The 18,165-nt window shown below is 35.9% G+C and overlaps 1 protein-coding gene across 2 annotated transcripts in view; it reads right to left on the bottom strand.

Annotated features, from left to right (window-relative positions):
* TET2 (tet methylcytosine dioxygenase 2) overlaps positions 1-18,165 on the bottom strand; it is a 134,376-nt gene that overhangs the window by 42,203 nt on the left and 74,008 nt on the right. For both annotated transcript variants that reach the window (XM_010371543.2, XM_030915410.1), the window contains one exon: positions 761-4,212. In XM_010371543.2, the coding sequence (XP_010369845.1) occupies positions 761-4,166 (3,406 nt within the window). In that variant the 5' untranslated portion in view covers positions 4,167-4,212. The remainder of the gene's footprint in view (positions 1-760; positions 4,213-18,165) is intronic.

Genomic DNA, 18,165 nt, shown 5'->3' with positions numbered 1-18,165 from the left:
CACTTAGTATATTACAGTATAGTATATAAATAACTTTTATATACAGTGAGAAACCAAAGAGTCCTTATAAATTGCTTTATTGTAATATTCAGTTTATTGTGGTATGGAGCCAAACCCACAATATCTCTGAGGTATGCCTGTATCATATTTTTTAATCAAAAAGATGAAATTTTAGAGAAACTGGAATCAAAATGAATATAAATCACAACACTCCAAATGTATAAATGGAGAAAAGGCAACTTTAGGAGCACTAAGAGTGTCAGCATTATAATTTCCCCCAACTCATGAAGACTGAAGAGAGTAATTTCCCTATTAACCAGAAATCTTGTGAAACTAATATATTTTACCTTGAATTAAAAAATACTTAAAGTTCCCACATTAGACTGCATATGTTATTTTTTCATTTTAATAGATTATTTTTTCTGCCTAGCTGTCTCTCCAGGAGATAATATACAGAGAGCTAAATAGATGAATTGATCTAAAACAGATACATCCAAATTTTACAGGGTCTGAATAGAAGGAAAAATAAACATGCACGATTATTTAATTCTTTTGGAAAAACTGCATGTAAGTGAAATTCTCTTTCACAAGACATAAGTATCAGTAACTTGACAAAAAATGTAAGCTTCAGATTTTTATGAGCCTTTACAAATTGCTGCCAGACTCAAGATTTAAAAAAAGAAGGAAAATCCCATATCTGAAGACAAATTTGCTAATTCTGGATGAACACCATGTGTCTCAGTACATTTCTGGCACTTACCTACACATCTGCATGATGGGAAATCATATTGAGTCTTGACAGGTGTATCCAATAAATTTTTTATAGGAGTATCTAGTAATTTGGAAGGTGACTCTATAAAATTATTGAGAACAGAACCAGCTGTTCTTTTGGTTGGTGTCTTTTCTGAAGAAGTTGCTTGCTGCTCTAAAGCTGGGGTGTGGCTATCAAGTTCTGCAGCAGTGGTTTGTCTAGTCAAAACTGTGACTGGCCCTGACATTTCAACTTTTATTTGCTTCTGTGATTTGAGAGTAAGAGCCTTATGGTCAAATAATGACTTGGCCTGAAACTGCTTCAGATGCTGCTCCATGGTCTCAATGATGCTCTTTTGCTGCACATTATCACAGCTTGGAGGTGGATTCTCTTGCTTAGTTACCTTTTTCCATGTTTTGTTTTCTGGTGGTGCTGTGTGCATACAGGCATGTGGCTTGGATCCAGGTTCCACCTTAATTGGCCTGTGCATCTGACTATGGCAAGACTCACTTTGGGGTTGCTGTGTTTGCTGCTGTTCTTGCTTGTGTAAGAGATGCCACCTTAGAGCAGCATGCTTTTGAATGTCCTTCTGGGGAGGGGTCTGAGTGTGACTTCCTCCCTGGTCAGGCACAGGAAAAACATTTGCTTGGTTATGTATCAAGTACCTTTGCTGAGCAAGTTGCGCAGCTTGTTGACCAGACATATCTTGGTTTCTACTTTTATATCCCTGTAGAACTGAAGCTTGTTGTGACTTCTGCTCCTGTTCTTGAAAGCACCTGTGAAGAAGATCTTGCTTTGGGATCACATTATTTGGAAAATATTGCATGTGATGCAAGTTTTGGGTCTTGTTTCCTGCAAAAAGTTCAGGATGTGTAGTCTGTTCTTTATTCTCTGAAACTAAGTGTGTATTGTTTGAACAAGAAACCTGTATTTTGCATGCACTTGATTTTACGGTCTGACTATAAGGGGAATTTCTACTATTCATATTCGGTACTTCCTCCAGTCTCATTTGGACACTATGGGTCTGGAACTCACTTGATTTTGAATACTGATTTTCACCATGAAAACATTCTTCCACTTTAATCTGGCCAAAGAATGATCCTTCTCTTTGCTGATCATTGTTGCTTTGGGGGTGAGGAAAAGTCTGGAGTATTTCTTCTTTATTCTTCATTTGTAATTTTTGCTGCTGTTGCTGGTTTTGAGGGAGATGTGAATTCTGGGATGGTTGTGTTTGTGCTGCCTGTTTATGAGGCTTATGTTGCAAAAGGTGTGAGTTTGAAAATGGCTCAGTCTCTGAAGCCTGTTGATTCAACTGCTGTTTCAACACTGGGGACGTAAGTTTTTCAGTTTGGGAATCTGCTCTTTGTTGAAAATGAAATCTAGTGCCACACAGTGACTGCACATAAGCTTTGGGTAAATGGTTTGTTTTGGAGAAGTGCACCTGGTGTGAGGGATTTTGGAACTGGAGATGTTGGTCCACTGTACCTTGGGACTGCCCTTGATTCATTTCAACTTGGTACATTTGTGACTTGTGCTCCAGCTGTGTTTTCTGGATGTAAGCTTGCCTTGGGAGCCCCCCAGGCATGTTGGAATTTCCAGTGTATTGTTTGGAGGTCATTTGATTGGAGAGATTGGATTGATACTGAAGAACTGATGGCAGTGATGCCTCATTACGTTTTAGATGGGATTCTGCTTGGTGAAAATGAGGGGCCTTCAATTCAATCCATCCTGGTTTCAGATAGTGCTGTGTTGGGGGCACAAGATCTCGTGTTTGTTCCTTGTCTCGACCCTTCAGAATCTCTTGCTCTTTGTTTCTCATCAACTGCTGACAGTTGTCCTGTAGCTCTCCACTGCTACCAAAAAATGGTGTGTTATGCTTGAGGTGTTCTGACATTGGTCTTGTTTTCTCAGAACACAATGGAACAGTCATTGTCCCTGCAGTCTGTATGTCATTCCTGTTCACACAATTATTCTGAGGCCTTTCAGAAAGCATCAGAGAAGGGCTGCATACATGTGTAGATGGATTAGGACTCTGGGAAGGCGGTGCCTCAGGTCTACCCTCTGTTTTCACTTCCCTTAAAAGTGTTGTGTTACTTTGGTTGGGGTAGTGGTGGTGTTCTTCTAAAACTCCACCATTCAGAGTGCTTTTTCCTTCTGAAGGAAGCTGAGGAACCTGTGAAAGAGGAGGAGGGGGAGAAAGAAGCAGTTGTGATGGTGGTGGTGGTGTGGTAGTGGCAGAAAAGGAATCTTTAGTGAACACTGAGCTTTGCTTGAAGTAAGCACCATTCATTTCATTTTGCTTTAGATACCGTTCAGAGCTGCCACCAGGAGCTTGCAAATTGCTGCTGGAACCTGAACAGAATTCTTCACCAGATGCTAGCTTTGTAGTTCCCTGGATATTATTTTCTGCAGGAGATGGGCGTATCTCAAAAACTGATTTTTGTTGTTGTAGTTGTTCTGGTTTCTGAAAGGGACAGGTATCGAGCATTGCAGCTGGTTTACTGGCATTATCAGCATCATCAGCATCACAGGCCTCAGTCACCACTGCAGCTGGCTTTGGAGGCAGCTCAGAGTTAGAGGTCTGTGCGGAATTGATCTGCCCTGAGGTATGCAATGGGTGAGTGATCTCACAGGACAACTCATTAGTAGCCTGACTGTTAATGGCATTTATGTGAGATGTGGTTTTCTGCACCGCAATGGAAACACAATCTGGATAATATTGAGACAGCGTTTTTTCCAGGAGTTCACCATGTGTGTGTTCCATGGAAGAGGCAGAAACTGTAGCACCATTAGGCATTAGCACTGCCTTGTTTTTAAGTAATACAATGTTCTTGTCATGGTAATTAGCACTTTTCCCCTTCTGCTCATTCAGAATCTGAAGTTCTGGATTTTCAGGCCCACTGCGGTTATGTGTTGAAAAACTGGTGAAATCTTTAACCACATTTTCTTGGGCTACAGAGCTTACAGATTCTTTCTTATCACTCAAATCGGAGACATTTGGTTGACTGCTTTCACCTGGATTTCTTTCTTGGCTTACCCCGAAGTTACATCTTTCTCCATTAGCCTTTTGGTCTTGTTTCAATTTCTTGATCTGAAGGAGCCCAGAGAGAGAAGGTTCACTAACTGTGCGTTTTATTCCTCCATTTTGCAAACACTTGGAATACCCTCTTCTTTCTTGTATAAAGTCAGGACTCACACGACTATTCTGGCTTCCCTTCATATGGGGTATTCCATAATAACTTTTGAAAGACTGCCACTTGGTGTCTCCATTTACTTCTGGATGAGTTCTCTCAGGCACTGGGCTTCCATTCTGGAGCTTTGTAGCCAGAGGTTCTGTCTGGCAAATGGGAGGTGATGGTATCAGGAATGGACTTAGTCTGTTGCCCTCAACATGGTTGGTTCTATCCTGTTCCATCAGGCTTGCTTCGGGGCCATCCACAAGGCTGCCCTCTAGTTGAATTCTAAAGAGCATGGAAACAAAAATTAAAATGTGTTTATATAAATATAAATGTATATATATATAAAATACTAATATATCTTAAAGAATAATTGTGCATAAATATTGGAATACCTAGACATAGCAAACTGATATTTATTTTCATGTTTCATAGTGACAACTGACAGCTACTCAGGAAATAACCATTCTTGTCTTCCCAACAACTCTCAAATATTTATGGTCATGGAGAATAAGGGTGATCAAAATTACCAGTTAATGTGGGAAGTTCATATTCTTAGTTAATCAATTTCATTCCGAAATAATTTTTTGCCAAAATGCTAAAAATAATTGAAAAATATCAACTTTTCTTTTCTCTAGCACTTCATATATCTAATCACTTGCTAAGTTCTATCAACTCTACTTCCTATATATTCCTTTAATCATCTTGAGTGCTACTTCATAGCTCAGATCTTCTCTTTATCACTATGCCTCCCGATCTCCGCAGTTTTTTTTTTTTTTTTTTTTTTTTTTTTTTTTTTTTTTTTTTTTTTTTTTGAGATGGAGTCTCACTCTGCCGTCCAGGCTGAAGTGCAGTGGCACGATCTTGGCTCACTGCAACCTCCACCTCCCAGGTTCAAGAGATTCTCCTGCCTCAGCCTCCCAAGTAGCTGAGATTACAGGTGCCTGCCACCATGCCCAGCTAATTTTTGTATTTTTAGTAGAGATGGGGTTTCACCATGTTGGCCAGGCTGGTCTTGAACTCCTGACCTCAGGTGATCTGCCCGCCTTGGTCTCCCAAAGTGCTGGGATTACAGGCGTGAGCCACCGCACCCCACCTTCAGTAGCTTTTTAAAAGAGTTCTCCTCCCCTAGCCCCGTCTGCCCTTCCCCTCCAGCCCTTTAAGGTTCCCTTTAATTTGTTATCAGAAGGAATGTTCTAAAATGCAAATCTGATGTCATATTCTCTTTAACACATTGGCTTCAACTTGCCTGCATGGTTCTCAAACTATTTCATCCAAATACACCTGACAGACAAGGCACACTCCCTTCAGTGTTATCAGTATTCCAGGTGACAGAATAGGGGTGATGAAAAGTGTAGTTTATGAAAAACCCTTTCTAGGTGATTCTATGTTTTCCTCTACAGGGGCTGGCTGCCCAAATCTTTTGAGAATTTCGGTTTAATTTAAATGTTTTCTTCCCTCCGCATACAGGCTGTTTTTTCTGTCCTCCTACTCTCTCTTACAGTTTATACTCCAACAATAACAACGGCTTATAAATATCCAAACATAGTAAGCTGTTTCAGAGTTTCATGCCTTTGGTTTTCTGTCTGCCTAGAATGCCTTTTTTTTTTTTTTTTATTATACTTTAATTTAAGTTCTAGGGTACATGTGCATAACGTGCAGGTTTGTTACATATGTATACTTATGCCATGTTGGTGTGCTGCACCCTAATCCCCTTATTTGCCCAATGGCTCTATACAGAACTCTAAACCTGTCTCAGATATCATCTTCCCTAGGATTCCGTCTTTGACTCTCTAAAAGAATTCATCATTCCTGCAGAGAAAAGGGAACACTTATCCACTTATTGCTTGTGGGAATGTAACCTAGTTCAGCCATTGCGGAAAGCAGTGCGGTAATTCCTCAGAGGACTTAGAATTGCCATTTGACCGAGCAATCCCATTATTTGGTATATTACTCAAAGGGATATAAATCATTCTACCATAAAGGCACATTGTACGCATATGTTCACCACAGCACTGTTAACGATAGCAAAGACATGGAATCAACTTAAATGTCCATAAGTAGTAGACCGGATAAAGAAAGTGTTACATATACAGCATGGAATACTACACAGCCATAAAAAAAAATACAAGATCATGTTCTGTGCAGCAACATGGATGGAGCTGGAGGCCATTATCCTAAGCAAACTAACAAAGGAACAAAAAATACCACATGTTCTCTTAAGTGGCAGCTAAACAGCAAGAACACATGGACACAAAGTGGGGGAACAACAGACACCAGGGATACCGTGAGGATGGGAGAAGGGAGAGGATCAAAAAACTACCTATCAAGTACTACATTTGCTACCTGGGTGACAAAATAGTCTGTATACCAAACCCCCAAGACATGCAATTCACCTATGTAACCTGCACTTGTACCCCTGAATCTGATTTAATTCATTCGAACATTTTTGGGAGTAGTACTAATGAAGATTTCAGAGTCCCAATAATACAGAAAGCCAGAAGAAATGGCACCAAAAAAATTAATCCATTGTATAAGGTATCTGCTTTATTTTCCCACAGTCTTTCTCATTACATTTATTTTAAAAATGTAAGTAGAAAAAAAAAAAAAGACTATTTTCTCTTTGGACAAAAAATAACTCTATTAAAACAGCTACTGCTTGATAAACAAGAAAAATGAAATAGAAGAAATAAGAATATAAATGTTGAAAAGTAACACTAAAGTTATTGTTTACAGATAAGAAGATTATATACAGGTCAACCTATAGAATCAAGTAAAAAATGGTTACAGTTTTTGAGAATTCAGTAAAGTAGCTGAAGAAAAATTCATAGCCTTGATTTATAAGAGCAACAACCAGTCAGAAGTTTTACTGGAATAAAATACTGTACTTATAATAGAGGAAATTAATACACTAGGAATAAGTTTATAAAATGTGGAAAACCTATTTTAATACAACTTTAAAACTATACTAAATAATATATAAGTACAAAAACAAAACAACTGAAAAGCTATAATATGTTCTTAGATAGCTGTCAAATTATTCACTTAAAATACTCTTACTAAAAGTACTTGCACAATATTTTGAGGAATTAGGGAAGTTGACTCCAAAGTTCATGTGGAAAAATAAATTGGGTAGCCAGGAATCTTCTGAAAAAGAATTGTATGGGGCCTAGTAGCCAAATTAAAAGATATTTAAAAGCAACACAGCTACTATACTTAAAATAGCTTGTGCTTGCACATAAATAATATTAATACGATCAATGGAATAAAATAGAATGTTCAAAAATAGACCCAAACCACAGAAATATGCTACGAGATAAGGATGGGATTTCAAAGACATACTTGATATTAGAACATCTGGGTAATCTCCTGAAAAAATGATAAAGTGGGATCATTCCCTTATACTTTATACTAAGATAAATTCTAAATGAATTTAATATATGAATACAGGAAATAAAACTCCCCCAAAATTTAAAAACAATCTGAGAAAACTTAAAAAAAAGTCTAATGACTGGGTAAGTTCTTTTTCTGTGAAACAAAATCTAGAAGTCATAAAAGATGAGAAAGCTTGCTAAAATTTATGTGTGCCAAAATAAACATGTAAAAAGAGTTAAAAGTTGTATAAAACTTTTCTTAACATATAGGACTCCTACAAATAGATGAATAACCACCTACTAAAAAAATGGACAAGGGACACGGACAGTTCATAGAAAATAAAATGTGAATGGCTCTTTTAAGTATTCAAGAAGATGTCTACTATTGCTCATAAAAAGAAATGCAAATTAAAACTGCAACAAGATACAGTTTTTCTCTTCTCAAATTAGTGAAGATAAATAAGTTTAATACTACACTATGTTTGGCAAGCATGTGGGAAAACAGATCCTCTCTCACATGGCTTTTGAGAGTCAAAACCGCCACAAATATGTAGGATGACAATTTGGCAATATGTACAAAATTTCAGAAACGCTTTCCTTGACCCTTTTAAGAATTTATCTGACAGGCCAGGTGTGGCAGCTCATGCCTATAATCCCAGCACTTTGGGAGGCTGAGGCAGGTGGATCACCTGAGGCCAGGAGTTCTAGACCAACCTGGCCAACATGGTGAAACACTGTCTCTACTAAAAAGATACAAAAATTAGCAGGGCATGGTGGTAGGCACCTGTAAGCTCAGTTACTTGGGTGGCTGAGGAAGTCCTATATGTCCACCCGGGAGGTGGACATTGCAGTGAGCTGAGATTGTGATGCTGCACTCCAGCCTGGGTTACAGAGTGAGACACTGTCTCAAAAAAAAAAAAAAAAAAAAAAAAAAAAAAAATCTGACAAATATGCTCATATATACATTAAATGATGTAGGCACAATCTTTTGCAATAATAAAAGGTTAGAAACAACCTACATCAATATGGGTTATGTTAAATAATTTATGGGACAGTCACACAATACCATGTAGCTATTAAAATTGGTATCTCTATATTTTCAGATGGAAGTATCTCTATGTAATTAAATGGAATAAAGGAAGCCACACAACAGTTTATATAAGAATGCTACAACCTATACCTTTGTAAAAAAAAAATCATCTCTGGGGAATATGTAATTGGCCATAATAATTTGCCTTCAGGAAAAATAATGCGGCAGCTGGAAAAAAGCACTGGGAGGGGGATTACTTTTAACTATTCCCTTTTTTTTTTTTTTTTTTCTAAATAAGTTTCAAGCATGTGTATTACTTAATAAATAAAATAAAAGGCCAGGCACGGTGGCTCACGCCTGTAGTCCCAGCACTTTGGGAGGCTGAGGTGGGTGGATCATGAGGTCAAGAGATCGAGACCATCCTGGCCAATGTGGTGAAACTCCACCTCTACTAAAAATACAAAAATTAGCTGGGCATGGTACGGGTGCCGGTAGTCCCAGTTACTCCGGAGACTGAGGCAGGAGAATCTTTTGAACCCGGGAGGCGGTGGTTGTAGTAAGCCGAGATACTGCCACTGCACTACAGCCTGGCAACAGAGCGAGACTGTCTCAAAAAAGTAAAGTTGTAACTCATATTGGACAAACAAAGTGATGTCTTTATTTCTGCTAGATTCACTTCCTCCCATATGTTAAGAGATGGTCTAGATATACATCATCCAGCACAGTGACTAGTCGCATATAGCTGTTGAGCCCTTAAAATGTGTCTAGTTCAAATTGAGATGTGGTATCTGTGTAAACATTTAGTTTGGATTTCAAAGATTTAGTGTGAAAAAAACACAAAAATACTCAAGAAATATTTAAGACATGTTGAACTCTTTTAAATATATTGGGCTAAATCAAATGTATCATCAGTTTGTTTCTTTTTCACTTGTTTTAATGTGAGTACTAGAAAATGTAAAATTCCATGTGGCTTACATTATGTTTCTATTGAACGAGTAGAAAATTTGAGTGAGACAATGGCTCTTAATCATCAATAACACCTAATAAAGAAACTTGAGGTTTTAAAATCATGAAAACTGATCTGTAGTCTTTGATATGAGAGGCCTCTCCAAAATCAGGACACTACCACTTTTCAAAAATTAAGGAGCATAGAAATAAATCTAAATAAATCCTGTAGAGACAAAGTCAATTAGCTGTTCAGATACTACAAAAAAAAAAAAAAAAAAAAAGGCACTTTTGGTAACTGTAAAACCAATTCATATATAGAGCAATCAAAAGGTATTTACATGTATATACATGTGTACATTTATGATAAATTATATAAAATTTGTAGGATCTGTACATAATACATGTTTTTCTACTTTCTAAGGTATAAAATATGTTAAGCATTTAATATATTACCTTTTACTATGATCCATTCCACATAATTTTGGACATTCTTTAAAGTGTCAAGGGCAAATCCTTTGATACGTATAATAATAGCTACTAAGAAATGAAGGTGACTTAAAATGAAATGTATTTCAATATGGAGTTTTAAACACAATGGCCATTTTTAAACATTATACAGAACTATTTTGTCTGTGACAGCAAGTCCTTTCTTTATGCAACCATTTGTGTGAAAAGTTTAATGGTTAACTTTTTCACAGGAAGGGCAGGAAAGTTATATGTTAGAATGAGGAAAATTTGTTATTGGTCTTTAAATCTTATTTCAGGAAATTTTAACTAATAAACTGCCATTTAAGGAGAAAAAGGCAATATTTTCTTTTACTTTAATATGTGGTAAATCACACTTTTTATATACATACCCTGGAATATTACGATCCAGTAACCCACTCTTTCAAGCTCTTAGTGCTTGCATACTGATGTTGATAAAGTATTACTTTGTTTAATAAAAAAGAAGAAAATGAGACCTATGCATTTTGCTCATTGTAGAAATACTGAAAAAGCTTTCATGCTGTAGTTTTTATGGGGTCATTTACACAGTGTTTTCAAGCTTGCATAAAAAGCCTACATAAAGTCAATAATTTTTGCATAAGATAAAAAAATCTTCAGAGATGAATTTTTGTAGATATTTACCTGCTATTCACCTGCTATTCAGTGAAAGTATAGTTAATGAGTTTTTTTTTTTACAAATTTAAATGATTGCAAAGAAAACTTTTTCAAAGTTAAACTGTTTTTCAGATAAATATAAATTTTTGCTGTAGAGATTATTTGTGTGATTTTTGCTTCTCAGAGACTAAGAACAAAAATATAATTTTAATTCATATCTGCTCTTATAAATGACTCATTGGAAATATTTTGAATTACCATAATTTTTTTTTAGTTGAAATTAAACATCCTTCTATTTTTTCCTACACCAGAGAACATAAAATTAATATGGTATATAATGTTAATCAAGATACTGTTCTATTGTGCAATGAAATATTCACTTTTTAAAGCCAGCTATTGAAGGTCTATACATTGTAATTCACTATATGCAAAACAGTCCATGCCAAATAAGATTCTACCTATAAAAATCATTCCCTAGATGGAAACAATTTTTATTTTAGAATGAGAAGCAACTTTACAAGAGGACAATGTCTTTCCTAAGAGGATGCTGGCCAATCAAAATTAAGGCCTTTTTTTTGGGTTGTTAAACTGATTATGAAGTTTATATACAAGAACAGAGACAGAAGAACCTTTGGGAAAACATGGAGTGACTAATTGTTTACCCAGGGATGATTTTCATGATGTTAATACTTCACTCATTGCACTTAGTTAAAATTTAAGAATGAATATAGCTTTTAACATATTCCTTAAGAGATGCTCTTATGGGATATAGCTGGTATCACGTTATCAACCTACAGCTCATGCAATTCCCGAAAATTTCACAATGTGCTCTTGAGAACTGGTTGTAAGCACTGTTAGAGCTACCAAAATATTAATAAATTATATTACTCTTTTTTCCTCCTTTTGAAAATAAAAATGAAATTTCCCTGAGATCAAATACATGCCATATTACTTTGGCATCTTTACTTCCAGAATTCTACTGGACAAAGAGCTCTTGCTTCTAGAATGACTAAATAGCATTTTAACCTTCTGAAACGTATGTTAGGCTGTCCTTGAGCTGCTATAAAGAAATAGCTATCTGGGTAATTTATAAGAAAATAGGTTTAATTGGCCAATGGTTCTGCAGGCTGTATAGGAGGCATAGCACTGGCATCTGCTTTGGGTGAGGCCTTACAAAGCTTACAATCATGGCAGAAAGCAAAAGGGGAGCAGGCATCTAACATGGAGGGAGTGGGAGCAAGAGAGAGAGGAAGACAGAAGAAGAGGGAGGGAGGAAGAGAGAAGAAGAGGGAGGGAAGAAGAGAGGGAGGGAAGGAGACAGGGAGGGGGACATGCCACACACCCTTAACCAGATCTCCTGAGAACTCACTATCAGCAGGACAGCACCCTGGCATGAGGGATCTGCCCCAATAACCCAAACACCTTCCACTAGGCCCCACCTCCAACACTGGGGATTATATTTCAACAGGAGATTTAGAGGAGCCAACATCCAAACCATATCACAAGGCTAAGAAATTCTAAAGTGACACTCAAATGTGAGTAATAATATGTAACAATGATCTTAAAATGTATAAATATTTCAGAGTAGCAGCAAGGATCTAGTACCATTTTCTCATTTTAAAGATGTGAAAACTGAGGAATCTGCCCATGGTGAAGCATCAAAATAGAGGCTCCCACAGGGGGTAGGCCTAAGCACTCTGGCAGCTCTCTGAAGCTCTTCCCACCACATAATACTAAGAAAAGTGCGTAATTCAGGGAGTAAGTTTTGTTATTAAATTCACATTTAGCCAACAATTTAAGCTTTTTTTAAAAAAACAAAGTATTTTGGTTATGTATCTGTAGGTCTGTAATTATTAAGATGATTAAGGGCATTCTGCACGTATTTAGCCAACAAATCACTTCTTTATGTGGTTTGGGATAGAATAAAAAAGAAAATGTAAACTTTTAGGACATGGAATTTGAAGCTGCCACAGAGTTATTCTGATCCCTTCTTTGTCACCTTCCCAGATTATCTTTGCAATGCTGGACTGCTGATGATTTTTTCTCTAGAATATTTGACGATGATTTATAAATCTCCCCTGGTAGTGTCACTAAGAGAATTGGAGCTCAAGACACATTAGTTCATTTAGTTTTTCAGTCCTGTTGCACTGAGTTGAATCCTCACTCAGTGCAGTTGCTATGGCATGGAGCTAACTCAAAGATGCATACATCCTCTACTGCCCTGAACTGTGGTTATGCTGAGGCAATGAGACTACTGAAGTGCCATGGGAATACAGGAGAGGGGAAGAGTAGAGCACTTGTCCCTTGGTGGCATATCAGCCACCCAAGTCACTCTTGTAAAATTTAACTTCATTTCTTCTTGTCGTAGTATGAGAGAAGAACACTACGTCAAAGGTAAAAGGCTGACAACAAATGTTCATCAAAGCTACCTACAACATTACTGAGGGAGGAGAACCAGTGACCTAAGTAGAAATGTGCATCAGTAGTCATCAGGTACAGAGAACACCACATAAAAAACTCAATAGAGTGCAGTTTTAAAAAAAACTATTAAGACAACAAATGAGTTGTGGAAGCTCTTCTGATTATTGAACCCTTAACCTAGGAAATACATGACATGTTTATATGCTTCACTATCAACTTATCTTTGCTTATCAAAATACAACACATAGCTCATTATTCAAACTACACACACACACACACACACACACACACACACACACACACAATTTTCAACTATATGGTGCAGCATGAGATTTCTTCATAGGTTTACCAAAAAGGCAACAAAGTGAATTAAACTTTAAGAATGAACAAAATATAATGCTAAAGTTGTAAGAACTTTGGTATTTTTTTAAGTCTAAAAAGGCAGTTTTAGAAATTATCATTTGCCTAAATGACATATTAATTAAATCACAATTTTAAAATGTCATAATTTAGATCCCACTAGTCATATTATGTATGTCTATCCTTTTATTCCAATAATCTAATGTTCTTTGCAATGCATGGATTTCCAAGGAATGAAAAAGAATATTTCTATTTACTATAAATGCCACCGTTTTTTTCTTCAGGAATTCTAAAGGTCAAATTATAACCAGGCAATTTAACATAAATAGAAACATGCAACAATTATATGGCCACTCAATAATTTCAGCTAATGCCCCAGAATAAATTTTTATAAGCTACAAGACAGAGAGAGAGAGAGAGAGAGAGAGAGAGAGAGAGAGAGAGAGAGAGAGAGAGAGAGACTGGCTGAGATGTCAATTATGTTAACCTTGATCTTCTATGTCAGAGGCATGTATTAATGAAGCATGTTTATCTCAATAGAAAATACTGGCGTTTTGACTACTAGCTAACATTCTGGTTTCCTAAGACCAAAACAGGTTTTAGCCACAGCAGTTTTCCTTTGATTTTCTTCCTTCTCCCGCCTCTCTGAAAATAATTTATTATAAATTCAAGTTGCATCGGCAGCATCTGTGAAACAATTACTGCATCTAGGACTGACTCTGCAGTCTAATCCATCATAATTATGACAGGCCTCTTTGAAGATGCTATGATGCATGACTTAAAAATAGCACATTAGTGTGCAAATGGATCAGCATCTCATTTCACCAATATGCATTTAGGATTGTAATTTTGCTCCATACCATTTGACTCTTCGGATTACTCAAGAATGGTAGCTGTATCTCTCACCACATAAAGCTGAAGATACGCTCAAATTTGTGAAGAGGGCTTGACTTTGCTTTTGTTTTATTTTTTGGTTTACTGATTTTCTAGGTGGGGGTATATCTTTTATTGCTCTAAGAGAAAAAATACACATCATTTAAATTTTATGTCAGCTTTTTTTCAAGGAGTCAAAAGAGTCAATTTATAGATTTGTATAGTTGCCATACTATAAGGTAGTAAATTTTTTTTTCTATAAAAAAGTTTTGGATGTCCTAATACTACATGTATATATACATTACTCTACCATCGTGAATCCTATTTATATATTCAGATTACTGAGGGTAAATACCTCAGACTGCTTACTTATGGGAACTATATCTGCTAAAGGCACTGTGTTTCAGGATCAAACTTATGGGAATCACTGTATATCTCCCTGTGACTTCCACTGACAGGCTTTAACTCTATTAGTAATTCAGGGTGTTAGGAATTAAATGTTTATTGACATGGAAAACACTAAGTAAAGATGATGTATATGGCCACACCTCCTACACAGATGGCACTATTCTCTAAAACTATTTTGGATTCTTCTTATCAACATGGGCCATAGCTTGTGTCAATTATATACTTATTTCAAGATGTGTGCAATGCAATGGATTTCATTATTGTCTACTAAATTTCCTTGTGGATAGTGTTCTAAAATCCCAAGCAAAATGTTGGTTTAAATTCTTATTTTCTGTATCTATTAAGTTCTCTGCATTTAGTTTGTCTTTTAAAATTACTATGTAATATTGGGATGGTTGCCAAGTCTCACTCTTGAGGTAAAGAAAGTGTTTTTTTATAGGGCATTTCTTACAAAATTAGAAACTATTCTTCATTAATATTAACATTATTTAATATTTAAATATTAAAGCTAAAATTTTAAAAACATAATCCAAAACACGTATTTTTCAACAGCAAAATTAATGTATCCAAGCTACATGTTAGACCTGGAATATAATGTGTTTACTATATGGATTAAGTATGGAGAATATAAGGTGAATTAATATTTTTAAGGCAAAGCTAACTTTTCTATTTCTCATTTTATAAGAACTTTCTATCTTAATATTAAAAAATCTGTGAAGATGTACTTCACATCTCTTGAAAAAGGACTGCTGAACACACATATATGTCAAAGTCCTCAGAGAAAGTTCTTCCATTTCTGAAAAGGTATTAATTGGACAAGTAGCTGCACATACACATACAGCGTGTGCACTGCTCCTAGTCTAAATCATGTGCACAGGAGGCTTTGTCAGGTTTTTCATAAACCTCAGTAGGGACTATTTAATTCCCATGTTTAGAGTTTTAAAATGTGTTTCTTAAAATGGCAGTATAAACAAAATTTAATAACGTATAGATTATTTCAGAGGAATGCCACTGAAGATTAGAGGCAGATTAGCTCAGAGATAGAGATCTGCATTTAAGAACTGGAGACACCTGCCAGTTTAGTATAAATCTGCTTTCAGTTTGCAACCCAAGTTAGCCAACCAGTTTCTCACTGGTAAAATGGGCATGAGCTTTTGTCAATTCTCTATTATCCACGTATCTGTTAATCCTGGAATTATTTCTTGAATTTGGCTTATTCCTGGCCTTTCTCCAAGTCTCATCAAACTAGTATGTACTGAAGGAAAGAATAATAATAATAATAATTTAAAAAGATAAACATAATTAGAAATGTAACTTATCACAAATATTGTTTCTCATAAATTATTTTAAAAATCTAGATTTTTTCCACTTCGGTTGAGTCCCATTGTTAGAATGGATAATTGTGAGCCGGCTGTCCTTACTGGAACACTGTCTAGGATACATTTACATTATCCAATGCTTGAAACTTTCAATTAAATAAAAGTGTACTTACAAAAATTGCAGAAATTGTTTAGGCTTGGTCATGCTCTAAGAATCTGTCCAGGTCAAGGAAGCCCCAGCAGAAAGAGACTGTGGGGTGGACTCAGCAGACAAAGCTCAAGTAGCTATAGTGATAGAAGAGATAGGGGCAGATCTCTCATATCAGGGTACTGTGCAGTGAGAGCCCTTGTAGGCCTCTCTAAAGAACCCTCCATGTGTGTCAAGAGAGAGCCAGTATTCGAATGCCTGCCTCATAAAAGGTGTCCAATAGCCAGTCAATGCCTGGCAGAAAGATAGCAACATCCAAAGTCCTGCAGTCTTGTTTAGGAGCTTAAGGAGCCCTGAGCTCCTTTTCATCTTTCCTCAGTCCTGCCCAATCTCCTAGACACTGGTGTTCAAGGTAGAGAGGGAGGGGAGGTATCAGGAGTGAGGCTCCCCTACTTTCAACTCTAAGGGTTGGAGCCAGTGTTTAAGTTTGTGCTAGGAGAAGAAGAACATTGACTCAGGCTTGAGTTGGGAGTTTTAAAATGAATAGGACTGAGTTTCACAGACTAAAAATTGTTCTAATAACCAAAAGGTGCTGTAAAAATTATGTTATCTGGTCAAGAAGACACCAGAGGCTGAAGGGGTGAAGGAGACTATAATAGTATTTTTGAGGGGCAATTGTAGAAAAAAAACTTTCGTTTTTATATACTGAGGTATGATTTTTCCAATAGAACTATTACATAAGGCCAACAAATGGGTTCTAATAATATGTAAGAACTTTATGTAATTTCTAGGAGGTTTCATAATCATTCAGTGTAGTTATATAATGACACTGGTAGAGTTATAAAAACAATCTGTCAAGGTATCCATTCTTTCACGCAACAAATATTTATTGAACATATTCTATGTGTCAGGCACTCTAGTAGTCACCAGTAATACACCACTGAACAAAAGAGACAAATATTCCTGTCTTCTTTGATCTGATATTCTAATGAGGAGAAAAACAATAAACACAATAAGAAAGTAAATTACGTGGTGTGGTAAGAAAATGTTGAGTGCTAAGGGAAAAACAAATAATAGGGCAACTAATGGGGAATCAGGAGTATTGGGGAGTGGCTGCCCTATTAAATACTATATAGTGAGAGTAAATCTCATTAAGATAGTGAGATCTGAATAAAGTCGAGTTATAGAATAAACATCTAATTCACCAAGATGATCTTAATTAATCAATGCATAATTCTTTATTGTTGAATACACTGTCTCATATCTTCGGCCCTAAAATCAAAAATGGCAAAACAGAAAACAAACAAACAAAACTCCACAAAGCTATCCAAAGGTAGAAATTAACTATATTAGAGTCAACTAAATTGTCATATCCCCAGGGGTCTCTAAAATATTAATGTGAAACAAACCTGACATACCTAGCATTTTATTTAAAAACTCTGTACCAGGAATCCTTGCAACACACGCATTTTGGCAATTATGTACTGTACTGTATCCCTAAAACCTGTTCCTTCTAAAAAATATATTGTTCCCTACCATTGCCTCAAAAGGCATGCCATCTATGTTTTGGAGAAGTTTTGTACAGACTTGAACAAATTCATTTTCCTATTGATCTAGTCTTAATCAACTGGTTACCATAACAATCTGGTCATTTTTATTCTTTCTATTTTGGAACAACTAGCAATGATCATGTTTTAGTTAATTTGTAGGATATTACAGTTATTTTTGAGAGTAAGATGAAGATCTTCTTAAACATTAATAATGGAAATGCCATTAAACCAAATGCACACCCATGAGCTATCAATTTAAGAAATTTCAATATGTGCCAGTTCTAATGAAAAACTGCCAACATTATTTCATAAAATAAACAAAATAATTTCAGTCTATCCAAAGAAAGAGTAGAAGAAATTCTCCAGTAGGTTAAATATTAGGAAAATGACAAATTTTAACTATACAGATGCTTTAAAAGAATATCATATAACCACGTGTTCATCAGAAAAACACATTAATGTTCCCACACATGATGAAGATTACTCTAATTTTATTTGATCTGAAAAGCTCTGATAAATAGGTTAAGATCGTCTAAAATTATAGAGCATGTTTTAGATTATCAAAATAGTAATAGGAAGACTACATATGTATATATTTTTCATTACAAAAGGTTCTTCTAGAAACAATCTATAGGATCCAGAAGTTGCATAAAATATGGTCTCTATCTTTAAGAATTTTTAATTATTTAATTGAGAAGACAAGATA

Source organism: Rhinopithecus roxellana, chromosome 2 (assembly GCF_007565055.1).
Source record: "Rhinopithecus roxellana isolate Shanxi Qingling chromosome 2, ASM756505v1, whole genome shotgun sequence".
NCBI classification, from domain to species: Eukaryota; Metazoa; Chordata; class Mammalia; order Primates; family Cercopithecidae; genus Rhinopithecus; species Rhinopithecus roxellana.
The sequence above is the reverse complement of the archived record's forward strand: the minus strand, read 5'-3'. Positions and strand labels throughout refer to the sequence as shown.